Source organism: Rutidosis leptorrhynchoides, chromosome 6 (genome assembly GCF_046630445.1).
Source record: "Rutidosis leptorrhynchoides isolate AG116_Rl617_1_P2 chromosome 6, CSIRO_AGI_Rlap_v1, whole genome shotgun sequence".
NCBI classification, from domain to species: domain Eukaryota; kingdom Viridiplantae; phylum Streptophyta; class Magnoliopsida; order Asterales; family Asteraceae; genus Rutidosis; species Rutidosis leptorrhynchoides.
The window spans coordinates 441102212-441127991 of record NC_092338.1 but is presented as its reverse complement, the minus strand read 5'-3'; the positions used below and the strand labels follow the sequence as shown (position 1 = coordinate 441127991).

The 25780-nt window shown below is 32.4% G+C and overlaps 5 protein-coding genes across 5 annotated transcripts; 4 read left to right on the top strand and 1 right to left on the bottom strand.

Moving 5' to 3' along the window:
* Positions 1–348: 348 nt before the first annotated feature.
* On the bottom strand, positions 349–3705 carry LOC139852772 (uncharacterized). The gene is made up of 7 exons (XM_071842102.1): positions 3465–3705; positions 2767–2898; positions 2587–2646; positions 2350–2426; positions 2207–2263; positions 1480–1546; positions 349–886 (listed from the first exon to the last, which is right to left on the bottom strand). The coding sequence occupies exons 1-7, from the start codon at positions 3663–3665 to the stop codon at positions 767–769; spliced, it is 714 nt and encodes a 237-aa protein (XP_071698203.1). The 5' UTR covers positions 3666–3705; the 3' UTR covers positions 349–766.
* A 1566-nt stretch (positions 3706–5271) lies between these two features.
* Positions 5272–8721, top strand: LOC139852424 (SH3 domain-containing protein 2-like). Its single transcript, XM_071841718.1, has 10 exons — positions 5272–5408; positions 5861–5983; positions 6319–6388; positions 6472–6623; positions 6736–6837; positions 6930–7130; positions 7212–7274; positions 7982–8128; positions 8214–8288; positions 8373–8721. The coding sequence occupies exons 1-10, from the start codon at positions 5349–5351 to the stop codon at positions 8487–8489; spliced, it is 1110 nt and encodes a 369-aa protein (XP_071697819.1). The 5' UTR covers positions 5272–5348; the 3' UTR covers positions 8490–8721.
* A 1377-nt stretch (positions 8722–10098) lies between these two features.
* On the top strand, positions 10099–10413 carry LOC139853125 (auxin-responsive protein SAUR19-like). Its single transcript, XM_071842502.1, has one exon. It carries the CDS (start codon positions 10120–10122, stop codon positions 10411–10413), a length of 294 nt encoding a protein of 97 aa, XP_071698603.1. The 5' UTR covers positions 10099–10119.
* Positions 10414–12712: 2299 nt separating this feature from the next.
* On the top strand, positions 12713–13249 carry LOC139852814 (auxin-responsive protein SAUR21-like). The gene has a single exon (XM_071842150.1). It carries the CDS (start codon positions 12778–12780, stop codon positions 13102–13104), a length of 327 nt encoding a protein of 108 aa, XP_071698251.1. The 5' UTR covers positions 12713–12777; the 3' UTR covers positions 13105–13249.
* A 1995-nt stretch (positions 13250–15244) lies between these two features.
* LOC139852113 (auxin-responsive protein SAUR21-like) lies at positions 15245–15669 on the top strand. Its single transcript, XM_071841338.1, has one exon. It carries the CDS (start codon positions 15314–15316, stop codon positions 15611–15613), a length of 300 nt encoding a protein of 99 aa, XP_071697439.1. The 5' UTR covers positions 15245–15313; the 3' UTR covers positions 15614–15669.
* Positions 15670–25780: the final 10111 nt, after the last annotated feature.

Here is a 25780-nt window from a genome sequence, read left to right as displayed (position 1 = left end):
ATGGTTGAAAAAAAGGCATACTCACTTGGTCACATGGTTTTGTCTTTACAAGTTTCTGCATGAAGAGTCAATAATAAAAAGTCAATTATTAAGAAGGATCATTTAGTGTTGCTGTTGTTGTACATGGTTTCAATTTGCACACAACACCAGGCCCCTCATCATGTTTACCCAACAGATCTATGTATCATACCATATACAATTATACATATACATATACATATACATAATATACATATAGGGTTACTATGTCAAAATTAATTTCAAACCATTGGTTTAATAGTTCCAAGTTAACATAATCCTCAGTATTAGAGGATAAATTATATAATTTTATTTGGATAACTCTCGACCTCTCGTAACAATATATACATACATAAAATATATCTATACTTTGCCTAATTCTTCCTGAAGGCAGGCATTTCCCAGATCTCAAATATGGCCAAAACCGGAGCAAGCACAACTTACACGGCACTGGATACATGTTATTACAAAAATATTGCTCGCAAATTAAAAATATATCTGTACAAAATATGTCAATACAGTATGATGCTATACGGGAAAGATCTCTAGTTTCATATACCATATGCTTCAAGAATCGAGTAATCTAATCCATCAACTAAGTTGAGACTCGTATATGTTCAATCCAAAAAAACGGACACTAAAAGAATAGAGCTGCATCGAGTATCAATAATGTGTCTCATGTTGAAAAATCAACAAAATATTTCTAAAAAATTCTTTGGGGTTGATTCTGCTAATGCGTGAAAGCCTGTTACATGAGTATACGAATGACAGCAAGACCAACAGCCGATATAGATGTGATAGTTCCGATGCAATATTTAATAACATCATATTTTGCTCCTTCCAATTGGGCTCTTAATCCATGTATTTCCTGTGTATAAGTAGAAAGTAATTTAAATTCTAATTATACCTGGCAATTAAGACCCGTACTCTCAAATTTGAGTCAAATAGGTCAAGCTTTCGGGTCAATCAGGTCCAGCAATGTAAAACAAAAACTTAAAAAAAAGGCCAATGAGTTTTTATCCAACCTATTGGGTCTTATACAAAATATAAAAAAAGGGTCAAATGGTTATCAAATCCTAAAGTTCAATATCCGTCAATCATTAATGAAAGCATTAGTGGTTATATCGATTATTATATTTTCTTATATATATAATAAATATTAAAAATAAATATAATATAAATAATAATAATAATAACTAAAACAATAAAATAAATGTAAAAAATCAAATGTCAAAGTCTGTTTGAACCTGTTTGACCAATCACCCGTTTGACCTGTTACCCAAACCGACTCAACCTGACTGGTTTGGACCCGTTAAATTTTTTTACCCGCTTGACCCATGACCAATTCAACCCAAAACCGTTTTGACCCGTTACCCAAACCGACCCAACCTGGCCCGTTTTCCAGGTATAATACTAATGATTACATTAAACATCTTCTGATGCAACAGTTGAACTACTTACTCGGTCAAGTTTGTTAGTAAGGTTGCCAGTTTCCGCAGTCTGATTGGCGAGTTCATCACGAATACGCCTGCACGTATAGTTAATATATGGTAATTTACTCTCCATTCAGTACCAAATCCGAAACTTGAATCATTCAAGGCTAAATAAGACAATTTGGTCAAAGTTGTTGATGTCTCTAGGCCTAGGCATATTTACTTGCAATGATAAACTCTACCACATAATTGTCAATTTATAGATCAAATCAAGAATGATTACACTCATGTATGTGATATGAACCACCAATCGAACAATGGATTCATCAATGCGACCATGAACCTTTGCAGTGGCAAAATGGGCGGGTTGAACAGCTTGGATAAGAAGTCAAAATTACTAACTTTTGGTATGGACCGAATGACAGGGTCAACTGAAACAAAATAGAAGTCCAAGATTTGCAATTTTATACAGTAACTAATTATAGATAAGGAGTGTGTCATATAAGACTACAAAAGTTTGAGCATTTCAAATAGAATGACTTTAAGGCTTTATGCTCTAATAATACACTTTGGATCGCGAGACTTTTAACCCATTTGAGCAGTTCCCTTTAAGGTTACGTTTTATATTTTATCCATTTTCCCATTAAAAATAGCACGGAATAGATAAGTAATTGGGTCAAAACTGCCACCTCACTGAATCACACGCGACTCTAGATTTTGCATACGAGATAAAACCTGCTAACATATGTGCTTACCCTCTTTCAAGATTTAAATCCAAGCGTTGACCTGCAGTAACCTTATCGATCTCATATCTATAATAATGAAATAAATAGTATTAGGAAATCAGTCAGATGATATAATACAATTAAAATAAAATCCAAAAAGCAAAAAAGCAAACCTTAGTTCACTTCGCATTTTATCTATATCAGTCCGTAGCTTTTCGGTCTCACGTTGTAACAACGAGAAATGGTGCTCCTGCATCATTTGTATGAATTAATGTTTATAAGTTTAAGTAACAGAGAACAAATGAGATCAATAGCTTACTTTTTAATCATATTCTCAATTCTGGAAATCATATGGGATAACCAAAAAGGAGATTTAGTAACAGAGAACAAGGTAATGTCTAACAAAGTACCTGAGAGCTTTGTACTTCAGATTTAAACGCAGAGAGATGTGCTTCTTGAAGCATCACAGTCTACATATAAAAAAACAATCCAAGATAAATCCTTTAAAAGAAGGAAAATTTGTGGGCCGCACAATGTTAAAGGAAAGAAAAAATGTCAAGAAAATATAACAATAAGATGAAATTTCATACTTTTTGCATATCAGCATTTGTGACAAATGTATGAGCAACATTTTCCAAACTGTCATTAAGAACCTCAGTGATAGCAGATGTTATTGCTTCGGCCTGTTTTGAAGGTACACCTTGCGCTTCTAAACTTCTTACCTGCAAACCCAGCCTCAATCAAGTTACACAATAAACATCACAAAACCTATTTCTAAACAATGTTATCAAACCAACTTGATCAGACCAAATAAAGAAAAAAATTGAACAGCAACAAGAGGTTTCTAACTGGCAATAGAGGTGCAAAATAGGCAGGTTGAGTGGGTAACAGGTCAAATTGGGCAACTTTCTAATATGTCTCAGATGAGCAGGTTGACCACAAAATCAAGTTTTACCATTTGACTCGTATAGATAAAGTATAACCCAAATCCACCCTTTTCCATATAAACGAGTCGAAATTGTCACAGAACTTGCATCAAAATTAAAACTCAGCCTTTGCAAAACACTTATGTTTGCTTGTAACTTACAATACACAAATTAAATCATACAGCATAATTCATATTAACAATTGTAACAAAATTTTCCTCAAAGAGTAATTATAAACTTTGGGATTATAACTTCTAATTAATTTACACATACCGAAATAATAAAAACAAATAAATATAGTGAAAAGTAAAGCATAATTCAATAAACATAATTAATTAGGAAATAGAGATATAATAATATACCAGAGCCAATGTATCAACGAGACAAACACGTATGCCGTTAGGGTTTACATGTTGGGAGATATTTCTTCTGTAAGTATTATCAAATTTTGATACCAATGAAGTAGTAGTAGTAGGAAAACCTATGTTGTTGTTGATTAAATTTGATTTGAAACCTGAATTGATGATTCCTGATTGAACTAGTCGCTTCATTACAGCAGTCATTTTCAACTGTTTGATTTTAGGTCACGCTAAATTGTATAATTTCAGATTTCAGAAAAGGATTTTGTAATGTGTGCATCCGTTAATGTGATCAAGAATTAACAATGTCTAGTAGGGTTTGTTTGGAGAACAAGTCTTGAAGTTATTCTTATTTTTTTTTAGAACGATTTATTTATTTATCTATTTTATTTATTTATTGTTTAAAATTATATTATTATACGCATTTAACATAATAATCAATATTTACTAAAAGTTTTAAGAGGTGTTTGACTTCGCGTTTAATCTAACGTTTGAATCCTGTCTGGAATGAATATTTATTGTTTGTCATGGATGGTTTGAAAAGAACCAATGAACAATTTTGTTAAGCTGTGTATATTAGAATATGAGGTCTGAATACTTGTTCTTTCGAATAACTCAAACAGAGAAAACTGTTACCTATATATTTTAGCAATAAGCTTCTAAAGCACTGGCAGAACCAGAAACAGAAACTCTTTTCATTGAGGGCAAAAAAATTTAAAACGATCACATTTATTAGAAATATTTTTCTTCCATTGTTCCATTAAAATACAATCTTTTGAGTAATGTTTTAGATGGGACAAAATATGAAAGCTTTTTACAAAACACAACTTTTTTTTTTAAATTAAATAATTCTACAAAGAAAAAGGTGGAGACTGAGTCATGAAACTTTAAGTTGTAAGCAAAGTAAAAAATCTAAAATTTTAAACTTAGACCATTACTAACATGATTGTGACGTACAAGCAGTTAAAGTGCAATGACATGACAATATCAGTTTCTTACATTGTTTAACCGTTGTGTCGGTATTTTATCAAATATTGATTATGGCGATGTAGTAAAATATAAATGTAAATTGGGTGGAAAAAATAAATTAAATACTCCATCCGTCTCATATTAATAGTCAACAGACAAAAAACACACAGTTTAAGAAAATGTCATAAAAGTATTATACTTTCTGTTTCCTTTCCAGTTTTACCTTTACCTTTTCTTTCTCCTTTAATCTTATCCACATACATTAAGGGTATAATAGAACTTAAACTTCTTATTCTATTCTATTTATGGAAGTGGACTATTAATTTGGGGCATCCTGAAATAGAATACTGGACTATTAATATGGGACGAAAGGAGTAATAAATATATAATATCTCTTGTATCTGATTGGTTGAGTCCAAAAGTAATGATTTATTTTTTTTTTTTTTTTTTTGTCACAAGTCTAAATGACGTTCAATACTAACGTCCCGTTAGACTCGGTCAATTTTGTGTCAGTTTTATCATGTTGATTAAACTTCATCTAAAGTCTCAAATTGAAGCACTATTGTATATGGTCTAAAGTATATCTGTATTAAATAATTAAATAAACAACATAAATAATTGACACGGAGTAAATAGTAAAGAAAAGTAGAAAACAAAGACGAGAGCCAAGGTATGTATCAGCGAAATTCACGCGCTATTGCAAAACTTTGACGGAGATGAGAATACCAGCAGCATTGAATCTTGTTCTTGACGTTTTCGTCTTTTAACAAATAGTTGAGGGGCTAGTTTTAGTTTTCAACATAAATATAAAAAAGCAAACAGTACAAGATTAAAAAATTTAGTTAGTAAAATAATTAAATTAGATCTGTTCGACGGGACGAATCTCCGGCGATAGTTCTTCTTCCGGTGACATCGTGAATGGAAGCAATCAGAAAACAGGCGACGAAACTCCGGGAACAAGTTGCGAGACAACAACAGGTATATTTGTTTTCAATTTAAACCCTAGCAGCATTACAAATTCAGATAGACTATTTTTTTCTCTGTTGTAGTTTATTTGTTAACGATCTGTGAAGTAGTTTATACAATCTGATTTATTTTACATTCTTAGAATCTAATATATTCGTCATCAACTTGGGCTGCAGTTATTTTAAGTTTCAATAAAAGTAGCACATAAAAAATAAATGAATGTTTATGCAAATGAATGTTAAAATGCAGGCGACAGTAGTTAGTTTTGCACAATCTATATTATCTAGTGTTTTTGTCCATCAAAATGGGTGACAGTTGTTTTAACCTCGATAAAATGTTAATGTAATATCGACATATAAATCACCGTTAGTTTAGATCAAGATGTGTTTATGTGTTTTGTATTTTTAAGTAGGTTGAATCTGTTACTCCATTATCACAATAATCAAATTAAATTGCACTTTCAGGCGGTTTTCAAGCAGTTTGGTGGTGGGGGATATGGAGGTTCAGATAATGTTGTTACAGATGAGGCAGAACTCAGGCTTCATCAAAAACTTGAGAAGTTGTACATATCTACACGTGCTGCCAAGGTTGCTATTCATTCTTGTGCTAGCTCTTATTTTATCTGTACTACAGAACAAACAACCTAGTCCACGTGTCAAAACGGTGTTACAGTTGCATGCTTTAGACGACTATGCAAAATATGAAATTTGATTTTGAAATGAGAACATCACACAGGCTGAAATACTAGTTTGTGAATTGCTGAAAATTACAGAAACATGTTTACATAAGCTGATAAAAAAAGTTTCCGTATAGGATTAACGGGTCATGGATTTCATGAAGCTAACTGGAACATAAATAGAACATTTCTGCTGATAATATATGTTTTTTCTTTTCTCACAATCCAATGCTTTTTTACTGTCAGCATTTTCAAAGGGACATTGTTCGTGGAGTTGAAGGATATATTGTTACTGGCTCCAAACAAGTTGAAATAGGTAAGTCGGTGAGGCTTTTTTTTACAATTTTAACCTAAGGCCATCAGGTAGATGTAGTTTTACATGAATGATTTATTAAGCAGGAACTAAATTGTCTGAAGATAGTCGAAAATATGGTGTTGAGAATACGTGCACTAGTGGCAGTACGCTTTCAAGAGCTGCAAAAAACTTTTCACGTGCTCGTGCACAAATGGAGAAGGAAATAGGAAACCTATTGAAATCTTTTGGGACACAGGTTTGTATGTCCTTCATAGTTCATACAGTCTAAAATGATGTACTGAGTTAGCACCTGACATTGGCATGCTAACGTGTACGTGGCACTCTGCTATTGGTCCATTGGTGAACAGGTTGCAGAGCCATTAAGAGCAATGGTAATGGGTGCACCACTTGAAGATGCCCGCCATCTTGCTCAACGTTATGATAGAATGCGACAAGAGGCTGAAGCACAGGTGTTTTATTGTGTTTTTAAACATGATAACCTTTCATCTAATGTTTAATGATGAGATTTTTTGTAATTTCATTTACCTTTTAATTTTGGTAGGCGGTTGAAGTTTCTAAAAGACAAGCAAGAGTTAGAGAAGGGGCGGGAAATCCAGAAATGATTGTGAAACTTGAAGCAGCAGAATCAAAATTACAAGATTTGAAATCCAACATGACAATATTGGGAAGAGAAGCTGCATCAGCAATGGCTGCTGTTGAAGGTCAACAACAAAAAATGACCCTACAGAGGTTAATTTCCATGGTAAAATTTCTTCACTTTATTGGATATTTATTTATTTTTCTTCATTATGTTATCTGAATATTTTTTTGTTTTCTTCAAAAGATTGAATCAGAACGTGCGTACCATCAGAAGGTTCTTCAGATTCTGGATCAGCTTGAAGGCGAGGTATGCAAGAATCGTCTGATTCCAGTTTGTTTTAATTGTCATAGATAATAAATTTGGTAATTGTTTTTTAACATGTGAATAAGAACTTGACATCCATATAAGAAACCAAATAAGCACTAAAATGATGTAAGATGTAACTTTCATGTGTCATGTTGACCAAAACCATTTGGCTGTGTAAGTTGATTATCATAGATTTGTATTTGGCCTGTAAAAAGAGTAAAATCTAAGCATGAATCATTAAGCTGTTTATGTTAAAAGTAGCATGTATATTAAGCATTGTATTCAACAGAAAAAGATGCAAAAGAATGCAATAACAGTTACTAGTGTGCTTGATGCTAGTTGTAAGAATTTTCAGAGTTTTGGTCTGAAATGTTTGTATTCTAAACAGAGTGGCAAGATGGGCGGATTGGGTAGGCTGGTTAACATGGTTAAACAGGTGTGGGTCAAAATAAGTAATTTTTTACTCAGATCAATGTGGGTCTGTTTGGTTGACCTGACCCGCCAATACTTGTCCATTTCTCTGATTTTATAATTTATCAATGTATTAAATACTCTTCTGCATTTAACCTGCTTTATCCAATTGACCCGTCCCATTGTTTAGCTAATTTTGTATTTGACCCGTTTGGCCTATTGAAGAGGAAATATAACCCAAACAATAATTCACCTCTCGAGCTTGAATAACTTTCTTTCCTTGATGACGTGCTTAGATGCTATCAGAGCGACAACGAATCGAAGCAGCTCCTACTCCATCTGTGGAAATGCCCCCACCTCCATCATATGAAGAAGTAAATAATGCCTTCACTTCTCCAATGCAAAACGGGTCAAATGATGAAGTGGACTACTTTTTAGGAGAGGCAAGTCTATAAAAGTTTTATGTAACCAATCAACTACCTTACTCTTACTTTTACTAAGAATATGTTTTAATGTTTTTTTATTCAGGCGATGTACACATATCAGGGTGAGTCTGATGTGGAGCTCTCTTTATCAATGGGCGATTACGTTGTTATCAGAAAGGTATCAGGTTTACTCATATAAGGTATATTTATGGCTTCCTAGGATGTCTTGAACAATTAAATTAAACTCTTATTTGTTTTGCAGGTTTCCAATAATGGTTGGGCTGAAGGTGAATGTAAGGGGAAAGCGGGTTGGTTTCCACTTGGGTACATTGAAAGACGGGAACGTGTTCTTGCCAGCAAAGTAACAGACATCTTTTAGAGTATGTACGTGTCCTTTGCACATTATATTATATTTAAATATTCAATCGAAGTGTTATTTGTATGCTTTTTTGGCCTTCAGACATAAAACATAGTGTTATGTGCTTGTTAGAATTATACAGAACACGCATACCTTTCATTATCCAAGCTATGTACATTCTTTCAATTTTGTTTTTTGTTTCTTGTCCAATTTTGCAATTTTTTTAGTGGGATTTTCCTGCCTTTTGATTGAAACCAGTTTGTCATTCGTTGTGAATTTGTAATTGATAATCACTCTTGTATATCAGTTTTTCTTTACTTTTAATTTTTACACCTATGTTTTGTAAGGGCCTTTTAATCTTTCACGCCTTCTATTCTTCCACATAGGCACGTACTTTGATGAATTTGTACTAGTGTTGTATACCTGTTTCTGAACGCACTGAAAAAGATTTCATTTGTGTTACACTTGAAATGGTAAGCTTCATATATACTGAACAATAGTTCTTTCCCAACCAGCATCTAGATCATCTGAAAAAAATCATCAGTAGCATCCTTCATGATTGTTTTCGGTTATCTAATTGACAACACAGTTAAATTAAACAGAATAATAAAAGATGGTTATAATTAAACCTAAAAATCATTTTGTGCGGTCAACAATTCTAACTTGTACTTTGTGTCTCGGTTACAACAGAATGAATGCTGACAATGTTAAAAGTTGAACTCAGATTGGTCATCGTTGTAATCATTGTATAAACATTACATTTACAATGTTGGCGAACATATATGAACTGAAACTCTGAAATTAATTAAAAAGTCCTTTCTATTTTAAATTGTACTGTAATTATATTTTAGTACTCCAGCAATAAATGGCAAACGGATAAGGTTTTTCTGTTCAGACTATCCGGAGAAGATGAGTTTTTATACCATATGTACACGGTCTAAATGGGTTGTCTAGTGACCGTTTCCAACCCAATATTATAGCAGTTATTATTAGTATGAAAATTCACTTGCAATTAGCCAATTCAAAATAGGTCACATTATACCACTTGAACTACAATCTTCATGATGGTTATTAAGGAGTGAAGGTACAATGTCCTACGGATTCCTCAACGGTAAGACAACGCCATGTGATTTGGTACTGTTCATCACTAGTTGTGCTTAGAACTCTTGTTGTAGAGTGAAGATTTTAGTCCACAATAATATTTGTCATTTTATCTTGTTTAATTTATCTTTCTCGCAAGTTGGTAAGATAAACCATGTGAGATTGCTCTTCATATCTTCCTTCATAATCAGTCATACAATTTCCCTTCCGTATTCACTATATAATACGAGTATATGATACATGGATTTGCAGAATAAGAATGATGATGAGGGACCATTATGTTATGTACACATTGAAACCAAGCCATATGTTTTCCTTCAAAAATGGATTTTGTATTTATAATCCTTTTAAAATAAAGTTGAAAGACAAAACCATGTGAGTTTGCCTTTTAAACCATATATAACTATCTATCATCTAATGCCTAATGCACCTTCTATATAAACCATTCAGTATGCACAAAGCAACCACAACTTTCATAACAATCCTTCAAAACATATTAAGAAATACATTGAAAATCTCTCTTCTTTCCATCAGCCTTTTAAACTCAAAAATGGCCATTCGTATGCCTCGGATTGTTCAAGCGAAGAAAATTCTTAAAAATTCATTCTCAAATGGAAGCACCACGTCTATAGACATCCCAAAAGGCTATTTTGCTGTTTATGTAGGTGAACAAGAGAAAAAGCGATTTGTGGTACCTGTATCACTATTAAGCCAACCGATGTTCCAAGAATTACTACAACTGGCAGAAGAAGAGTTCGCGTACAGCCATCCAATGGGTGGCCTCACGATTCCGTGTAGAGAAGACATGTTCATTAATCTTGCTTCTCGTTTAGGCGCGTTATGAGCTTTAAGACTTTGCCTCTGTTATCACAGTTTTTAAGCATCTACAAGTAGGAACTATTATAGTTTGTAGATAGAGATCTTCATTCAGTTGTATAAACTTTGAAATGATAACTGTAATACGATTTCACATTATTTTATACATAAACGTCAAACTTATTTAACTTTCTACCATTCTCTTAACATGATTTATGTCGTTAAACTGTGATTCTCAGTCATTAGTTTATCTTGTGCCACCTACAATGAATTTGAAAGACTTCCATGGGTAAGTTAAGGTTGGCGTCTCGGTCACATGTGAGAAGTGTGCAACTAAGCAGAGACCCGAATTTTGAAGGGCCCAATAATTTAAAAGTCCTATATAATGCTACGTAGTAATACATTAATTTATAATTTTTTTCATATATCAAATCTTGAAAATTCATTTATCAGAAAATTTAATCGCACGCTAATTTTTGCTTTCTATTGGTAAGATTTTAGTACTATATATCTTTTTATATGTATTATAAATTATTAATTTAACGTTTATAAGAGTCTATTTTCAATGTTTCTAACTGGGCCATTAAAATAGTGAGACGGCCATGTTAGCAGATATTTTGAATAAGAGAAATACGTAGTATATCAGAACAAGAACAACAATAGAAACAATAAACTTTAAAACGGTTACCATTCAAAAGCTTTCAGGAAAGTTCCTGCAGCAGGTAATTATTTCCGAGAGTTTATAGAAGCTAGTACTTTTACTAATCAAGGCCATTATGATGTCAACATCGAATGCACCCTGAAGCCCATCGATCGGAGCTCAATGTTTAGCTTGTAAATGAATATCATAAACTTTTTTACTCATTAATCATAATTTATCACTAAATAATTTAAGAAATCACTGAGCTCAAAAGAATAGAAACATTCCTTTTGAATACTACTTCTGTTCACCTCAAAGTTCATCAGATTTTATATTGTGTCCATATTGATAGAAACATCACTTATCTAATCTTATCGTAATAACTCATCTTAAAACAAGAAAATTGAAAATCATATGTACATTAGGATAACTGCAGGTTCACTAAGTTTTAGCCCAACTCTTTGCCTTGTTGGCATCAACCTTGTTTGGGTGATAAACACGTTACATTTAAGTCACTTATACTTTAATAATGGTTATCAGGTGTACGTGATCAAGGCACAATGTCCTACAGATACCTCGACCTTAGGACACTACCATGTGCTTTGCTACTATTCATCTTCACTAAAAAGTGTGATTATAAATCTGGTCATACAAATCCTTTTTCTTTTGCAGGACTAGTGAAGGTTATAATCCACGATAATTACTATTACTATTACTAATATAACTAATAGACAAAATTTGTCTTACTAGTTATGAATAGTATTATTTAATATTTCATTTTTCACACACTCAACCCTAACTTTCATTAAAATACAAATCGAACCCCCCATTTTATAGTACTATTTAATATTTCATTTTTCACACACCCAACCCCCTAACTTTCATTAAAATACAAATCGAACCCCCTATTTTGTACCTATATTCTAAAATATTATTTATCTCATCACTAACACTAAAAATATTGAATAATAACACTCACCACGCTACTACTGTGCTATTTTTTTTTTTTTGTCTCAAACGATAAAAAGCAACTTTCATAAAAGGAACAAACCTTCAATGATACCAAAATATGTCGAAAAATATTTTTTTTTTTACAAAATAGATCAACTAACTTAAAAAAAAAAAAAAAAAAAAAACCGAACGCTAAAAGAAGCAACTATCACAAAGGAACAACCCTTCAATGTTAGATGTCGATTTTTTTTTTATTACAAAATAGATAACACTTTTTTTTTTAACTCGCATTAAAAACGGAGCCCCCGGCGCGAAGCGAGGGCTCCACAACTAGTTATATATATTAGATAATCTATCATTTTAATTTTATGGTTGAGACGCTTAATCTTGTTATTTCTTGCTAGTTGGTAGAAGAAAGTAACCATGTGAGATTGCCTTTTTTATATCTTCCATCACAATCAGTCATTAAATTTCCCTTTCATATCCACCATATAATACCTATGTGATACAAGGACCATGGTGTCTTGTACAAATTAAAACCAGGTCATATGTTCTCCTTCATAAGTGATTTTGTATTTTTCATTCTTGTAAAACCAAGTTGGAAGACAAACCATGTGATTATCCTAATCAACCATATGTCACTATCTATCATCTAATAATGCATAATTCCCCCTAGTATAGCTTCTATATAAACCATTCAATATGCACTTCATAACCATAACTTCGTTACAAATCCTCTACAACATTTTCTTATATTTAGCAAGAACAAATACCTTTCATCATCCTTTTTAAGTCTAGAAAATGGCCATTCGTATGCCTCGAATTATTCAAGCAAAGAAAATTCTTAGAAGATCATTCTCAAACGGAAGCAACACATCGTCTATGAACATCCCAAAAGGCCATTTTGCTGTTTATGTAGGTGAACAAGAGAAAAAGCGATTTGTGGTACCTGTATCGCTATTAAGCCAGCCTATGTTTCAAGAATTACTACATCAAGCAGAGGAAGAATTTGGGTACAACCATTCAATGGGTGGCCTCACAATTCCATGTAGTGAAGACGTATTCACTGATCTTGCTTCTCGTTTGGGTGTGCATTATGAGTTGTTGTATGCAACACAATTTTGTTAACAATTAAAAACTAGGAACTATTATAGTTTGTGAATAGAGATGTGAATTGTCTCAGTTGTATAAAGTTTAATTGAATGAATTAAGAACCATCGTTTTTCTATTTCACAGTTATCTATCGGGTACTTTGGCATTGTTTCTAACACGTTTGAACATTAAACAACAATATTTGGTTACTTTAAGATTAAATGATTGGGTTCTGTTTTCAAATATTTTCGCACCATATCTGGTATTCACTTCACAAGTGATCTTATACGTGTTATGTAAATATTTAGTCAATAACTTCTGGGCCTTAAACAGCAATATGACACTACCTAAAACCAGTTTGTGTTAAACAATGATAAACCCCGTCAATATTATTGTTTACATAGCCACTATTTATAGAGTCCTAACCCTAGAAAACTAGATGGACCAAGCCCATTACATAATTGGACTAGGCTAACATATTATCTAACACTCCCCCGCAGTCCGAACGGCGAAATCGTAAAAGTTTGGACTGGAGTTAAAAAAAATAAAAACTAACAAATAAACAAAGTGACAATTTTTTTTTGTTGTTGCACCGAATAGAATGATATTCGCTGATTTGGTTGCAACAAACAAAAAAAAAAAAAATATTATCTAACATATTATCACATGATTGGACTAGGCTAACATATTATCTAACAGTTTGTACCCATTGGTTCAATTTCGACTAACATAGCACTCTTGACCCATTTCATACAATTGCTTCCCAACTTCCCCCAAACTCATTACAATTGGTTATTGTAATTTTTTAGTAGCAATTAATGATTCTTATTATCATTTGACGACTCTTATAGTCATCTACTCATCTTTCTCCACATTTAATTCTTTTGACCCATATGGTACCTTTGACCCGTTTATTTCTTGACTCATATGAATCACATGATTCTAATTCTGTGGTCAACTAAGTTCTTGTTCAACAGTAACGATTCTATCTGAATTAATAACACCAAACATACATTCAGTTTACGTATAGCAACTTTTGGTCCATGTACTTACCTATTTCACACCAATGCACAATTTGACTTTTTGTTTGACTCGTTGGTCCAAATTCAACTACTAGCTCCTTTGAATTTGATTATTTGGATTTGAGGATATTACAGTTATAAACCACGTTATCCGACTGTATATGATAGTAACGGGCTAGCACATTAATATATTGTTAGGAATTTATGGACCCAACAACGATCACCAATCAATAGATTGTGATCCCACAAACGACAAACGGACAAAATAAATGCAAGAAAAGTAAAAGACACAAGAATTTACGTGGTTATATGCAATCGGTATGATTGCTTTAGTCCACGGGCAACTAGAGAGTTTTTTTTTATTGATTTTCGTACATAGGGTTACATAATACAAAGGGTATATTTATAGTGCTAATCAAAATTAGGAAACAAATCAAATAACTTGCTGGCCACGAACATAGTCGCGTTTCGCGACACCCCATCACGTTCAGCGACAAACTGCATCCACACGCGACAAACTTGATCAAAACGCGATAGCCATCGAGTCCTGATTACTGATTGATTTGTCGCGTTCCAGCTCCATGTGTCGCGTTCCAACATGTCGCGTATCGCGACAAACTATACCCGAACGCGACCTAGTACCTGTTTCTTGTTTTGATCTTCTTTGCACATCCAACATATATTACCATGTCTAGCTATAGATTGGCTCTTTGTTAAGTACAATTAAGTACATCCATAAAAATAGTGATACTTTGATCACTAATCACTGGATATCATTAGCATGTCGTACGACAATTCCAGCTATTATAGTTTGGATTTTGTATTTGTTAGGAAGCATAGCCACATTTTTATTTATGTATCTGGGACCATGATGTAAATTCTATCCATTCAAGTGATCCTTTTCTATTATGTATCCTTGTTATGTGATGTTAATGTTATGGATGTTGACATATGTAGCAGCTTTGTTTCTGTCAAGTTGGAAAACACAATCACATGATCTTGTAATTCTGCGGTCTGTTAATAGTATTATTATTAATAAGTGTCATTCACTTATCTTTTTATACATTTCAAATAATTGATCTATTGCTTCAACAAGTCTTTATATATAGAGAGCATAACAAAAGGAAAAGCACCAACACAACTCACTCTCAAGACTTACACAACATCTTTCTTTTAGTAGATACAAGATTTAATTATATCATTCTTTGATCAATCAATAAAAAATGGCTATTTGTGTGCCTCGGATTATTCAAGCAAAGAAAACTCTTCTTAGATCATTCTCAAACGGAAGCAACATATCGACGCCTATGGACATCCCGAAAGGCCATTTTGCTGTTTATGTTGGGGAACAGGAGAAGAAGCGATTTGTGGTACCTGTATCGGTACTAAGCCAACCTATGTTTCAAGAATTACTACATCAGACAGAGGAAGAGTACGGGTACAACCATCCAATGGGTGGCCTCACAATTCCGTTTAGTGAAGACATGTTTATTAACCTTGTTTCTCGTTTGGGTGCCTTATGATTTGTATGCAGCAGTTGGTCAATTTTGTAATAACTAATCACTAGGAACTACTATTAATCTTTGTAAATTGAGATTCTTGTCCAGTATGTATTAATATATGAATATGATTGTAGAATTCATATTTTTCATGGAAACTTTGATCTAATAAATCTTCTTTAACATATGCTATAAGGGTACAAATTTGAAAATGTCTTGTAATCGAAAGAAATCTTTAATAATTTAGAAAATAGAGTTGCATTATTGCTTGCTTAAAAACTTAACATTTTGATTAAAAAGGAAAAATATTTGAAAAAATGTGTTATCTTTATAAAAGTTGTGTGCCTTTGTATTAACGAACTAGATTTATGAGCCCGTGCGTTGCACAGAGACTCATCCGCAAACATTATTAGTTTTTAAACTTATATATGAAATAACGATATTATAGGAAAAGTGTGAAAAGTATTGATGTGGTTGATAATACTTGCATCTAATTTCCCTTTTTTTATCAGATTACTTGGATCCAAAAAAGTATGTAACAGGGTAATAAACAAAATCAATAAAATCATCTACAACCCCACTTGATCAAAACCAGGTTAATGAAACAAAATTGGCCTCAAATCCACAATATAACTGACAAACATATTCAACACCACTTAATCTTGGTAAATCCTAATAAACATCAAAACTCATTTTATCATAAGAGGTAATTAAAGACGTTAAAACATATGAATTTTATAATTTTAAGGTTTACTTGTATTAGAAACATGAGAACGGATTTCAAACCTGGACAATGTAATAGAACACACCGACTTCTTTGTGTCTGAGATGAAGTGATGGGAAATGCTCAATGTCTACAAGAAGCATACTTTAACATCATTTGATCACAAATCCACTTTATAACTACTGTTCCTACTCAAAACTACAAAATATTTTTTAATACTAAAGTGAAATTATATCAAAACTACAAACCTTATGGCCAGGATAGACTTCATAATCATCTCTGCATAACAACCTAAAGTGGACCCAACACAACCCGCTCATTTTGTCACGTCTTGTAAAATCATACACAACATTTATTATAATTCTTGCATCCTTACCCTTGTCATATATCTGAAACTTGTTAAGAATGACATTCCATTCTTAAACACCCCACTAACAAACATAAATATATATTTTATACCAATTCACCATTTAGTTTTCATATATATAAACATATTCATTGTTTTCATATAAATTTGAATCTTCACATTGTCTTTAATTACACCCCACTGAACAGAAACCAAACTCTTAAGAATGGAAAGATCAATTATACCGACTAAACTTTTTTATTTGACCTAAAATTAAGCTTAAATTCATAACTATTTAATTAATTTGAGCTAAAACTAAGCTTAAATCCATCACTGTACGTTAACACCTAGCCCATTCGCACATCAATCTTCAATTATACAGTACTATTTTTTTTTTTTTTGTCAACAATTTATAAGAATATAAAACAATAATAGGATGATGTAACCTTTCAAGCATTAGATTAGTTTAAATTTTAAATTCTATAATTAAAAAAATGATGATTAACAAAATATTACAACTAATTAATGATCAACATACATCTTACCTTATCTTACCTTACAAGTATAAAACAAAGAGTCTTGAAAATCCATCATTCATATCCACCTCTTCAACTAATCTATTTAGCTTTCATCAAGATTATACACTATCTGAAATACCAATCATTAAAAACAATAAATAATTAGACTTAAACCAATAAACACAAAAGGGTATGCTAAAAATTTAAACTCTATATAAATTACTTAAAAACATAACTAATTTTGTTGGGGTAAATCCCTTCGTTAAAAACCTACAAACTGACAGACACATAAGTGAAGTATCAAAATAAATATTGGATGTTTAGACCTCGTTTTGGTAATTAGCTCAATGAAAGTATCTCTGTCAACGTTTATATTTCGGGCACCCAGTTCTGTTTGAGTAGCCACAAAGCAACAAAATTTGAGTAAGCCTTGGTTGGAATGAATAAACCTGGTAATCATAGTAACCAATTACAGTGTACCAGTTGATGAGATTTAATTGGACAGTTCACCAGGCCCAACAGTTCAACATGGACTTAAACAGAACAACAGAATTAAACACACCAAAAACAGGACCATCATCATCATGCTTCTCACCGTCCACCTCATCAATTTTCCCTCGGCGAGCATCTTTTGACCAATCGCCAGGTTCAAATCGATCACGAATCGTTCAACTGTTTCTACATCTTTCTAGTATTTTGAGATAAATAATTGGTAAATTTGGAACTATCTTCATAATCTACTTGATCGCCATCTAATCCTTTACTTGGTTTATGGGAAAAGTCAAACAATGGGTCAACAGATTATATACATTAACCATCAAGCAATCTTTGAAATCAATTAATGAACTATACGTGAGTAGGACAGACCTAGTTTCCTTCTCCCTTAGGCTTAAAATGGTCATCGTCATTGCTTTCATCATCGTCATCGATAACTTCATGAATAGAATCATTTGAATTTGTTTCAGATTTTCCATACACAAGTTTCATAAGATTAATGGTCTTCCTTGCTATTGTCCTCTCAACCAATGATTCTTTCCACTTTGCATCGTTCCCCATATTTTCTGCACATAACAAAGATTGTAGCATTAGAAAAAGAAAAAAGGCCAATTTTAAGAATTTTATACAAAATTCACCTTCTGCGTCATCTTCATCATCTGAAGCATCGTCTGAATTATAATTGTTATCATAAATGGACAAGCAATTAAACAAAGCTTGAAAACATATACATAATAGAATAGTTCAGAGTTCATACAATGTGGCTGCACGATTCCTACCTAAAGCCTAAAAGTAGATAACATTTTTCAAGTGTTAGATTTCTACCTTGTTATCCCTTCTTCGTCTTTACGAACCACTTGCGATACACCGATAGACAATAAATCATCATCTACTCTTCGGGCTTCGAATTAACTCAAATCACCTTCATATAACACCACCACCTTGAGTAAATATAAATTGACTAACTATAACAACATATAGTGATATATATTAAATAGACTTAAGAGCCCGTGCGTTGCACGGGTACTCCTCAGTTAAGTAAATCGAATAGACTTAAGAGCCCGTGGGTCATTAAAAGACTTCCAACCACAGCATCAGATGAACAACCATTCATCACAAAAAGTCAATATGCAACAACACTTGTTCAAATGAATAAAAGTTGACAGCAGCTTCATTGAGCAGTCAACTGTAAAACCAAATGGCAATGCCAAAAATATCAATATCGAAATACAATGTAGAGGTGGTCATTCCGACCCATAAGATTGTGAATTAGTTTATATGGGTTATGCCTAATATCAAACGGGCCAAACGTTTAAGATTGAACAAAAATACATTTACGATTAAAATACAGCCCGCCCAACCCATTTTGAAACAGTACTAAGACAGACCTATTATTTTACCGCTGGGCTCACATCTAATATTATGTAAGGGGAAATCACAAACAGTACTAAGATAGACCTAATAAACCACACAAGTATAATCAATATATATATTGATTAATAACGAAGATAAATAGTTATATAAGGGGAAATCACAAACATGAATTTGACGGTGAAAGGCTCTATCCATCCAATAGAATTAAGCAAGCTACTATTGACACGCGAACCACCCATCGAGTTGCGAGCACTCTTTACTTCCAACCATCCCTACATATCAAATAATCATAAACTCCATAAATAAAGGAAAATATATGTAAGCAAAATGGATATAAACATGATCACAACAACTTGCATTCAAGTCACAAGCTGTATAATTAGTACCTAAACTCACAATACCTTCAAAGAGTAACAAACCTTGAATGATTAATTCAATCACATTATATAAATAAATAAACACGTACCTACCAAATAAGTACCAACCAAGTCCAAATGACTGCTGCTACAACATACAAACCTTCAGTTAGATGCAAATTGATGCTTTTGAAAGTTAAAAAGTCTCCTGCAGTTTTAATTGCTGGTAGAATTTGGTGTATGAAGTGGGCTGATGCCAAATTAGTAATGGATTAGTGGTTGTGTTTTGTTTGTTGTGTATGTTTGCTTTGGGCTTAGGGAAATGTCCGGCCCTTGTATGTTCGTTTGAAAATTAATATATTCGCTTCTTTGCCCAAAAAAAAAAAACATACAAACCAAATAACTACTAATCCAAATCCAAGTTGCCTTCAAACAACAACAAACAGTACTAAAATTAATAATTGCCTTCAAACAACAACAAATAGTAATAAAATCAGTAATTGGCTTCAAACAACAATAGTAATAAAATAGTAAAAATCAGTGATTTTTCAAGGAATTATGGATGATAATTTTATGTTGTCTATGAATTTTGTATTATCGACTAACAACCCAGATTTTTTGATCAATTCATGTCAATGTATTAAAAGAATGAAAACCTGAAGTGAATTTCAACGCGAATTTGCCGTGATACTTAGGCAGAACCAACTTGAAGATGCACCTAAAAAAACACAATCAAACAATTAAACTATTAATTATCGATTTCAACTAATGACGGGTATAGCTGCGTGAAAAAGATAGAAATTGGATCCATATATCTCTATTAGATAAAGATCAATAGATGAATCAAAATTTAGACTACATTGCATCTACATGGTTTACACCCAAACTCATTTTACATGATTACCCATTTTGACTATATTGCATGAAATGATTGTCTACCATCCAGATATTTGATTTATGCATCTGTAAAATAAAACAATAAGAACAATGGGAATAAACAAATTAACATATCGACTATTTACATATAAAATTCAGTAAAATATATACATATAATAATGGTAATAACAACAGTGGGATTCAACTATTTTTACATGGAACGGGAAACACATAATTTGATATGCGTACCTTAAAACCTTATTTGTATTTCGATTGGATTCGTATTTAATCCATACTTGAATCAAATCCCGTTGTCTTTGATAGTAATTTGGATTTAACGAATTGAAATAATAGAATCAAACTCACCATCTACCTTAAAACCACTGCATCCTTTGACGATGATTATACAACCTAATGTGTATCTGTTGAAGAAGACAGTCGTTGATGAGATTTTTTTGATTTTGGTTAACCCTAATTGATGTAGTTTGATATAATCGTAACAAATTGGTACCATATTGCTCGAAAAATCGTAACAAATCCAGTGGTGGTGAAGGTTTTCCTCCAAACGGATTGGATACGACATAATCAGTCGTCAAAGGATTTGGGTGGTTTTTATTTTTGAAGAGAGATTGTTGTTAAACCTAATTAATTGGTGCAGTTAATCCGTGTGTCTAATGGGACACACGTCATTTTTAGATAATAGGGGATTTTTTTAATTCAAAATTCTGTGAAAATTAGAATTGCTAAAGATGACTATGGAGGCGCCACGTGGATTTATCTTACCGGATTAGTAAGATAGAAGATTATAGTTCATCCAACACTAGAATTGGAAAGTCAAATAAAATACAGAAAAGTCAACCAAACTCACCCACAAGCAGTGTTGTAAAAGTCGGCCGATGCGTCATTTTTCCGGGTTCTCCGTCCCTTTTTCTGAAAACGACTCAAAAGACGGTCAAAGCTAAAAGCTCGGTCAAAGTCTGTCAAAGACGGTCAAATTTGGTCAAAATCGGTCAAATTTTTGTCAAGATGTGATATGTTTTAAAATTATGGTTTGTTTTCATTTTTTGGGCCGCTCTTTTCTCTGTGTCCTTACTGAGTATGTACTCGGTAACTTTAATTGAGTTTGAAGTTTGATTGTATTTAACTTCAAGTTCTTATTTAAGAAATTTATGGTACATAATCAACTATTTTATACATATATAAATATATATTTAAGAAATTATTAATAAAGTCAACGCTGGTCAACGACCGATGCGTCCCCGACTCTGCCGACGCGTCCTTTTTAGGTCTCGACCGATGCGCCCCCGACTCGTGAGTTTTACAACCTTGCCCACAAGTCACAACTACAAAGTCTTTTATGAAATGCCCCGTTCATATCGATTATAAACGTTACATAATAATTGGTTTCATTGCGAGGTATTTGACCTCTATATGATACATTTTACAAACATTGCATTCGTTTTTAAAAGACAAACTTTCATTACAATGAAAGTTGACAGGCATGCATACCATTTCATAATATATCCAAACTATAAATGACTTAATCTGTCATTTACTTAATAATAATCTTTATTGAACTCAACGACTTGAATGCAACGTCTTTTGAAATATGCCATGAATGACTCCAAGTAATATCTTTAAAATGAGCAAATGCACAGCGGAAGATTTCTTTAATACCTGAGAATAAACATGCTTACAAGTGTCAACCAAAAGGTTGGTGAGTTTATTAGTTTATCATAAACAATCATTTCCATTAATTTAATAAACCACAAGATTTTCATTTTCATTTCTCATAAACATCATGCATGCATATAGCAATCTGCATAAAAATCATTCATATGGTGAACACCTGGTAACCGAACTGACAGGATGCATATAGAATATCCCCCACATACCGGCTCATTGCAATCAGTATGCTATATACCGGCCGTCGCAATCAGTATATATCGATAGAAGTACTAAAACATTCGTAACCCGAATGGGACTTGTCAAGGTCCATAGATCTATTTTTAGGATTCGCGTCAATTAGAGGCAACTATAACGTCCAACTAATTCTTAGGCTACCAAGCTAAAAGGGGCGATATTCGGTTTCGATAATCCAACCATAGAATGTAGTTTCGATTACTCGTGTCGTAAAACATTTATAAAAGCAGCGCATGTATTCTCAGTCCAAAAAATATATATTGCAAAAGCATTTAAAAAGGGAGCAAGTGAAACTCACAATACTGTATTTCGTAGCAATTATGTATATGACGGCACTGAACAAATGCAGGGTTTGAAATGTCCCGTTCTTATTGATTAAAAACGTTCCATATTAATTGATTTCGTTGCGAGGTTTTGACCTCTATATGAGACGTTTTTCAAAGACTGCATTCATTTTAAAACAAACCATAACCTTTATTTCATCAATAAAGGTTTAAAAAGCTTTACGTAGATTATCAAATAATGATAATCTAAAATATCCTGTTTACACACGACCATTACATAATGGTTTACAATACAAATATGTTACAACAAAATAAGTTTCTTGAATGCAGTTTTTACACAATATCATACAAGCATGGACTCTAAATCTCGTCCTTATTTAAGTATGCGACAGCGGAAGCTCTTAATAATCACCTGAGAATAAACATGCTTAAAACGTCAACAAAAATGTTGGTGAGTTATAGGTTTAACCTATATATATCAAATCATAATAATAGACCACAAGATTTCATATTTCAATACACATCCCATACATAGAGATAAAAATCATTCATATGGTGAATACCTGGTAACTGACATTAACAAGATGCATATATAAGAATATCCCCATCATTCCGGGACACCCTTCGGATATGATATAAATTTCGAAGTACTAAAGCATCCGGTACTTTGGATGGGGTTTGTTAGGCCCAATAGATCTATCTTTAGGATTCGCGTCAATTAGGGTGTCTGTTCCCTAATTCTTAGATTACCAGACTTAATAAAAAGGGGCATATTCGATTTCGATAATTCAACCATAGAATGTAGTTTCACGTACTTGTGTCTATTTTGTAAATCATTTATAAAACCTGCATGTATTCTCATCCCAAAAATATTAGATTTTAAAAGTGGGACTATAACTCACTTTCACAGATTTTTACTTCGTCGGGAAGTAAGACTTGGCCACTGGTTGATTCACGAACCTATAACAATATATACATATATATCAAAGTATGTTCAAAATATATTTACAACACTTTTAATATATTTTGATGTTTTAAATTTATTAAGTCAGCTGTCCTCGTTAGTAACCTACAACTAGTTGTCCACAGTTAGATGTACAGAAATAAATCGATAAATATTATCTTGAATCAATCCACGACCCAGTGTATACGTATCTCAGTATTGATCACAACTCAAACTATATATATTTTGGAATCAACCTCAACCCTGTATAGCTAACTCCAACATTCACATATAGAGTGTCTATGGTTGTTCCGAAATATATATAGATGTGTCGACATGATAGGTCGAAACATTGTATACGTGTCTATGGTATCTCAAGATTACATAATATACAATACAAGTTGATTAAGTTATGGTTGGAATAGAATTATTACCAATTTTCACGTAGCTAAAATGAGAAAAATTATCCAATCTTGTTTTACCCATAACTTCTTCATTTTAAATCCGTTTTGAGTGAATCAAATTGCTATGGTTTCATATTGAACTCTATTTTATGAATCTAAACAGAAAAAGTATAGGTTTATAGTCGAAAAAATAAGTTACAAGTCGTTTTTGTAAAGGTAGTCATTTCAGTCGAAAGAACGACGTCTAGATGACCATTTTAGAAAACATACTTCCACTTTGAGTTTAACCATAATTTTTGGATATAGTTTCATGTTCATAATAAAAATAATTTTCTCAGAATAACAACTTTTAAATCAAAGTTTATCATAGTTTTTAATTAACTAACCCAAAACAGCCCGCGGTGTTACTACGACGGCGTAAATCCGGTTTTACGGTGTTTTTTGTGTTTCCAGGTTTTAAATCATTAAGTTAGCATATCATATAGATATAGAACATGTGTTTAGTTGATTTTAAAAGTCAAGTTAGAAGGATTAACTTTTGTTTGCGAACAAGTTTAGAATTAACTAAACTATGTTCTAGTGATTACAAGTTTAAACCTTCGAATAAGATAGCTTTATATGTATGAATCGAATGATGTTATGAACATCATTACTACCTTAAGTTCCTTGGATAAACCTATTGGAAAAGAGAAAAATGGATCTAGCTTCAATGGATCCTTGGATGGCTCGAAGTTCTTGAAGCAGAATCATGACACGAAAACAAGTTCAAGTAAGATCATCACTTGAAATAAGATTGTTATAGTTATAGAAATTGAACCAAAGTTTGAATATGATTATTACCTTGTATTAGAATGATAACCTACTTTAAGAAACAAAGATTTCTTGAGGTTGGATGATCACCTTACAAGATTGGAAGTGAGCTAGCAAACTTGAAAGTATTCTTGATTTTATGTAACTAGAACTTGTAGAATTTATGAAGAACACTTAGAACTTGAAGATAGAACTTGAGAGAGATCAATTAGATGAAGAAAATTGAAGAATGAAAGTGTTTGTAGGTGTTTTTGGTCGTTGGTTTATGGATTAGATATAAAGGATATGTAATTTTGTTTTCATGTAAATAAGTCATGAATGATTACTCATATTTTTGTAATTTTATGAGATATTTCATGCTAGTTGCCAAATGATGGTTCCCACATGTGTTAGGTGACTCACATGGGCTGCTAAGAGCTGATCATTGGAGTGTATATACCAATAGTACATACATCTAAAAGCTGTGTATTGTACGAGTATGAATACGGGTGCATACGAGTAGAATCGTTGATAAAACTGAACGAGGATGTAATTGTAAGCATTTTTGTTAAGTAGAAGTATTTTGATAAGTGTATTGAAGTCTTTCAAAAGTGTATAAATACATATTAAAACACTACATGTATATACATTTTAACTGAGTCGTTAAGTCATCGTTAGTCGTTACATGTAAGTGTTGTTTTGAAACCTTTAGGTTGACGATCTTGTTAAATGTTGTTAACCCAATGTTTATAATATAAAATGAGATTTTAAATTATTATATTATCATGATATTATCATGTATGAATATCTCTTAATATGATATATATACATTAAATGTCTTTACAACGATAATCGTTACATATATGTCTCGTTTAAAAATCATTAAGTTAGTAGTCTTGTTTTTACATATGTAGTTCATTGTTAATATACTTAATGATATGTTTACTTATCATAGTATCATGTTAACTATATATATATATCCATATATATGTCATCATATAGTTTTTACAAGTTTGAACGTTCGTGAATCACCGGTCAACTTGGGTGGTCAATTGTCTATATGAAACATATTTCAATTAATCAAGTCTTAACAAGTTTGATTGCTTAACATGTTGGAAACATTTAATCATGTAAATATCAATCTCAATTAATATATATA

What these genes read in the sequence shown, in the direction of transcription:
- LOC139853125 (XM_071842502.1), top strand. Translation starts at nt 10,120, where the DNA reads ATGGCCATTCGTATGCCTCGGATTGTTCAAGCGAAGAAAATTCTTAAA.
- LOC139852814 (XM_071842150.1), top strand. Translation starts at nt 12,778, where the DNA reads ATGGCCATTCGTATGCCTCGAATTATTCAAGCAAAGAAAATTCTTAGA.
- LOC139852113 (XM_071841338.1), top strand. Translation starts at nt 15,314, where the DNA reads ATGGCTATTTGTGTGCCTCGGATTATTCAAGCAAAGAAAACTCTTCTT.
- LOC139852772 (XM_071842102.1), bottom strand. Translation starts at nt 3,665, where the DNA reads ATGACTGCTGTAATGAAGCGACTAGTTCAATCAGGAATCATCAATTCA. An exon ending in CTGAAGTACAAAGCTCTCAG is followed by an intron (nt 2,427 to 2,586) that starts GTACTTTGTTAG and finishes CAAATGATGCAG; the next exon opens with GAGCACCATTTCTCGTTGTT. An exon ending in TTACTAACAAACTTGACCGA is followed by an intron (nt 887 to 1,479) that starts GTAAGTAGTTCA and finishes ACTTATACACAG; the next exon opens with GAAATACATGGATTAAGAGC.
- LOC139852424 (XM_071841718.1), top strand. Translation starts at nt 5,349, where the DNA reads ATGGAAGCAATCAGAAAACAGGCGACGAAACTCCGGGAACAAGTTGCG. An exon ending in GACAAGAGGCTGAAGCACAG is followed by an intron (nt 6,838 to 6,929) that starts GTGTTTTATTGT and finishes TAATTTTGGTAG; the next exon opens with GCGGTTGAAGTTTCTAAAAG. An exon ending in ATTACGTTGTTATCAGAAAG is followed by an intron (nt 8,289 to 8,372) that starts GTATCAGGTTTA and finishes TTTGTTTTGCAG; the next exon opens with GTTTCCAATAATGGTTGGGC.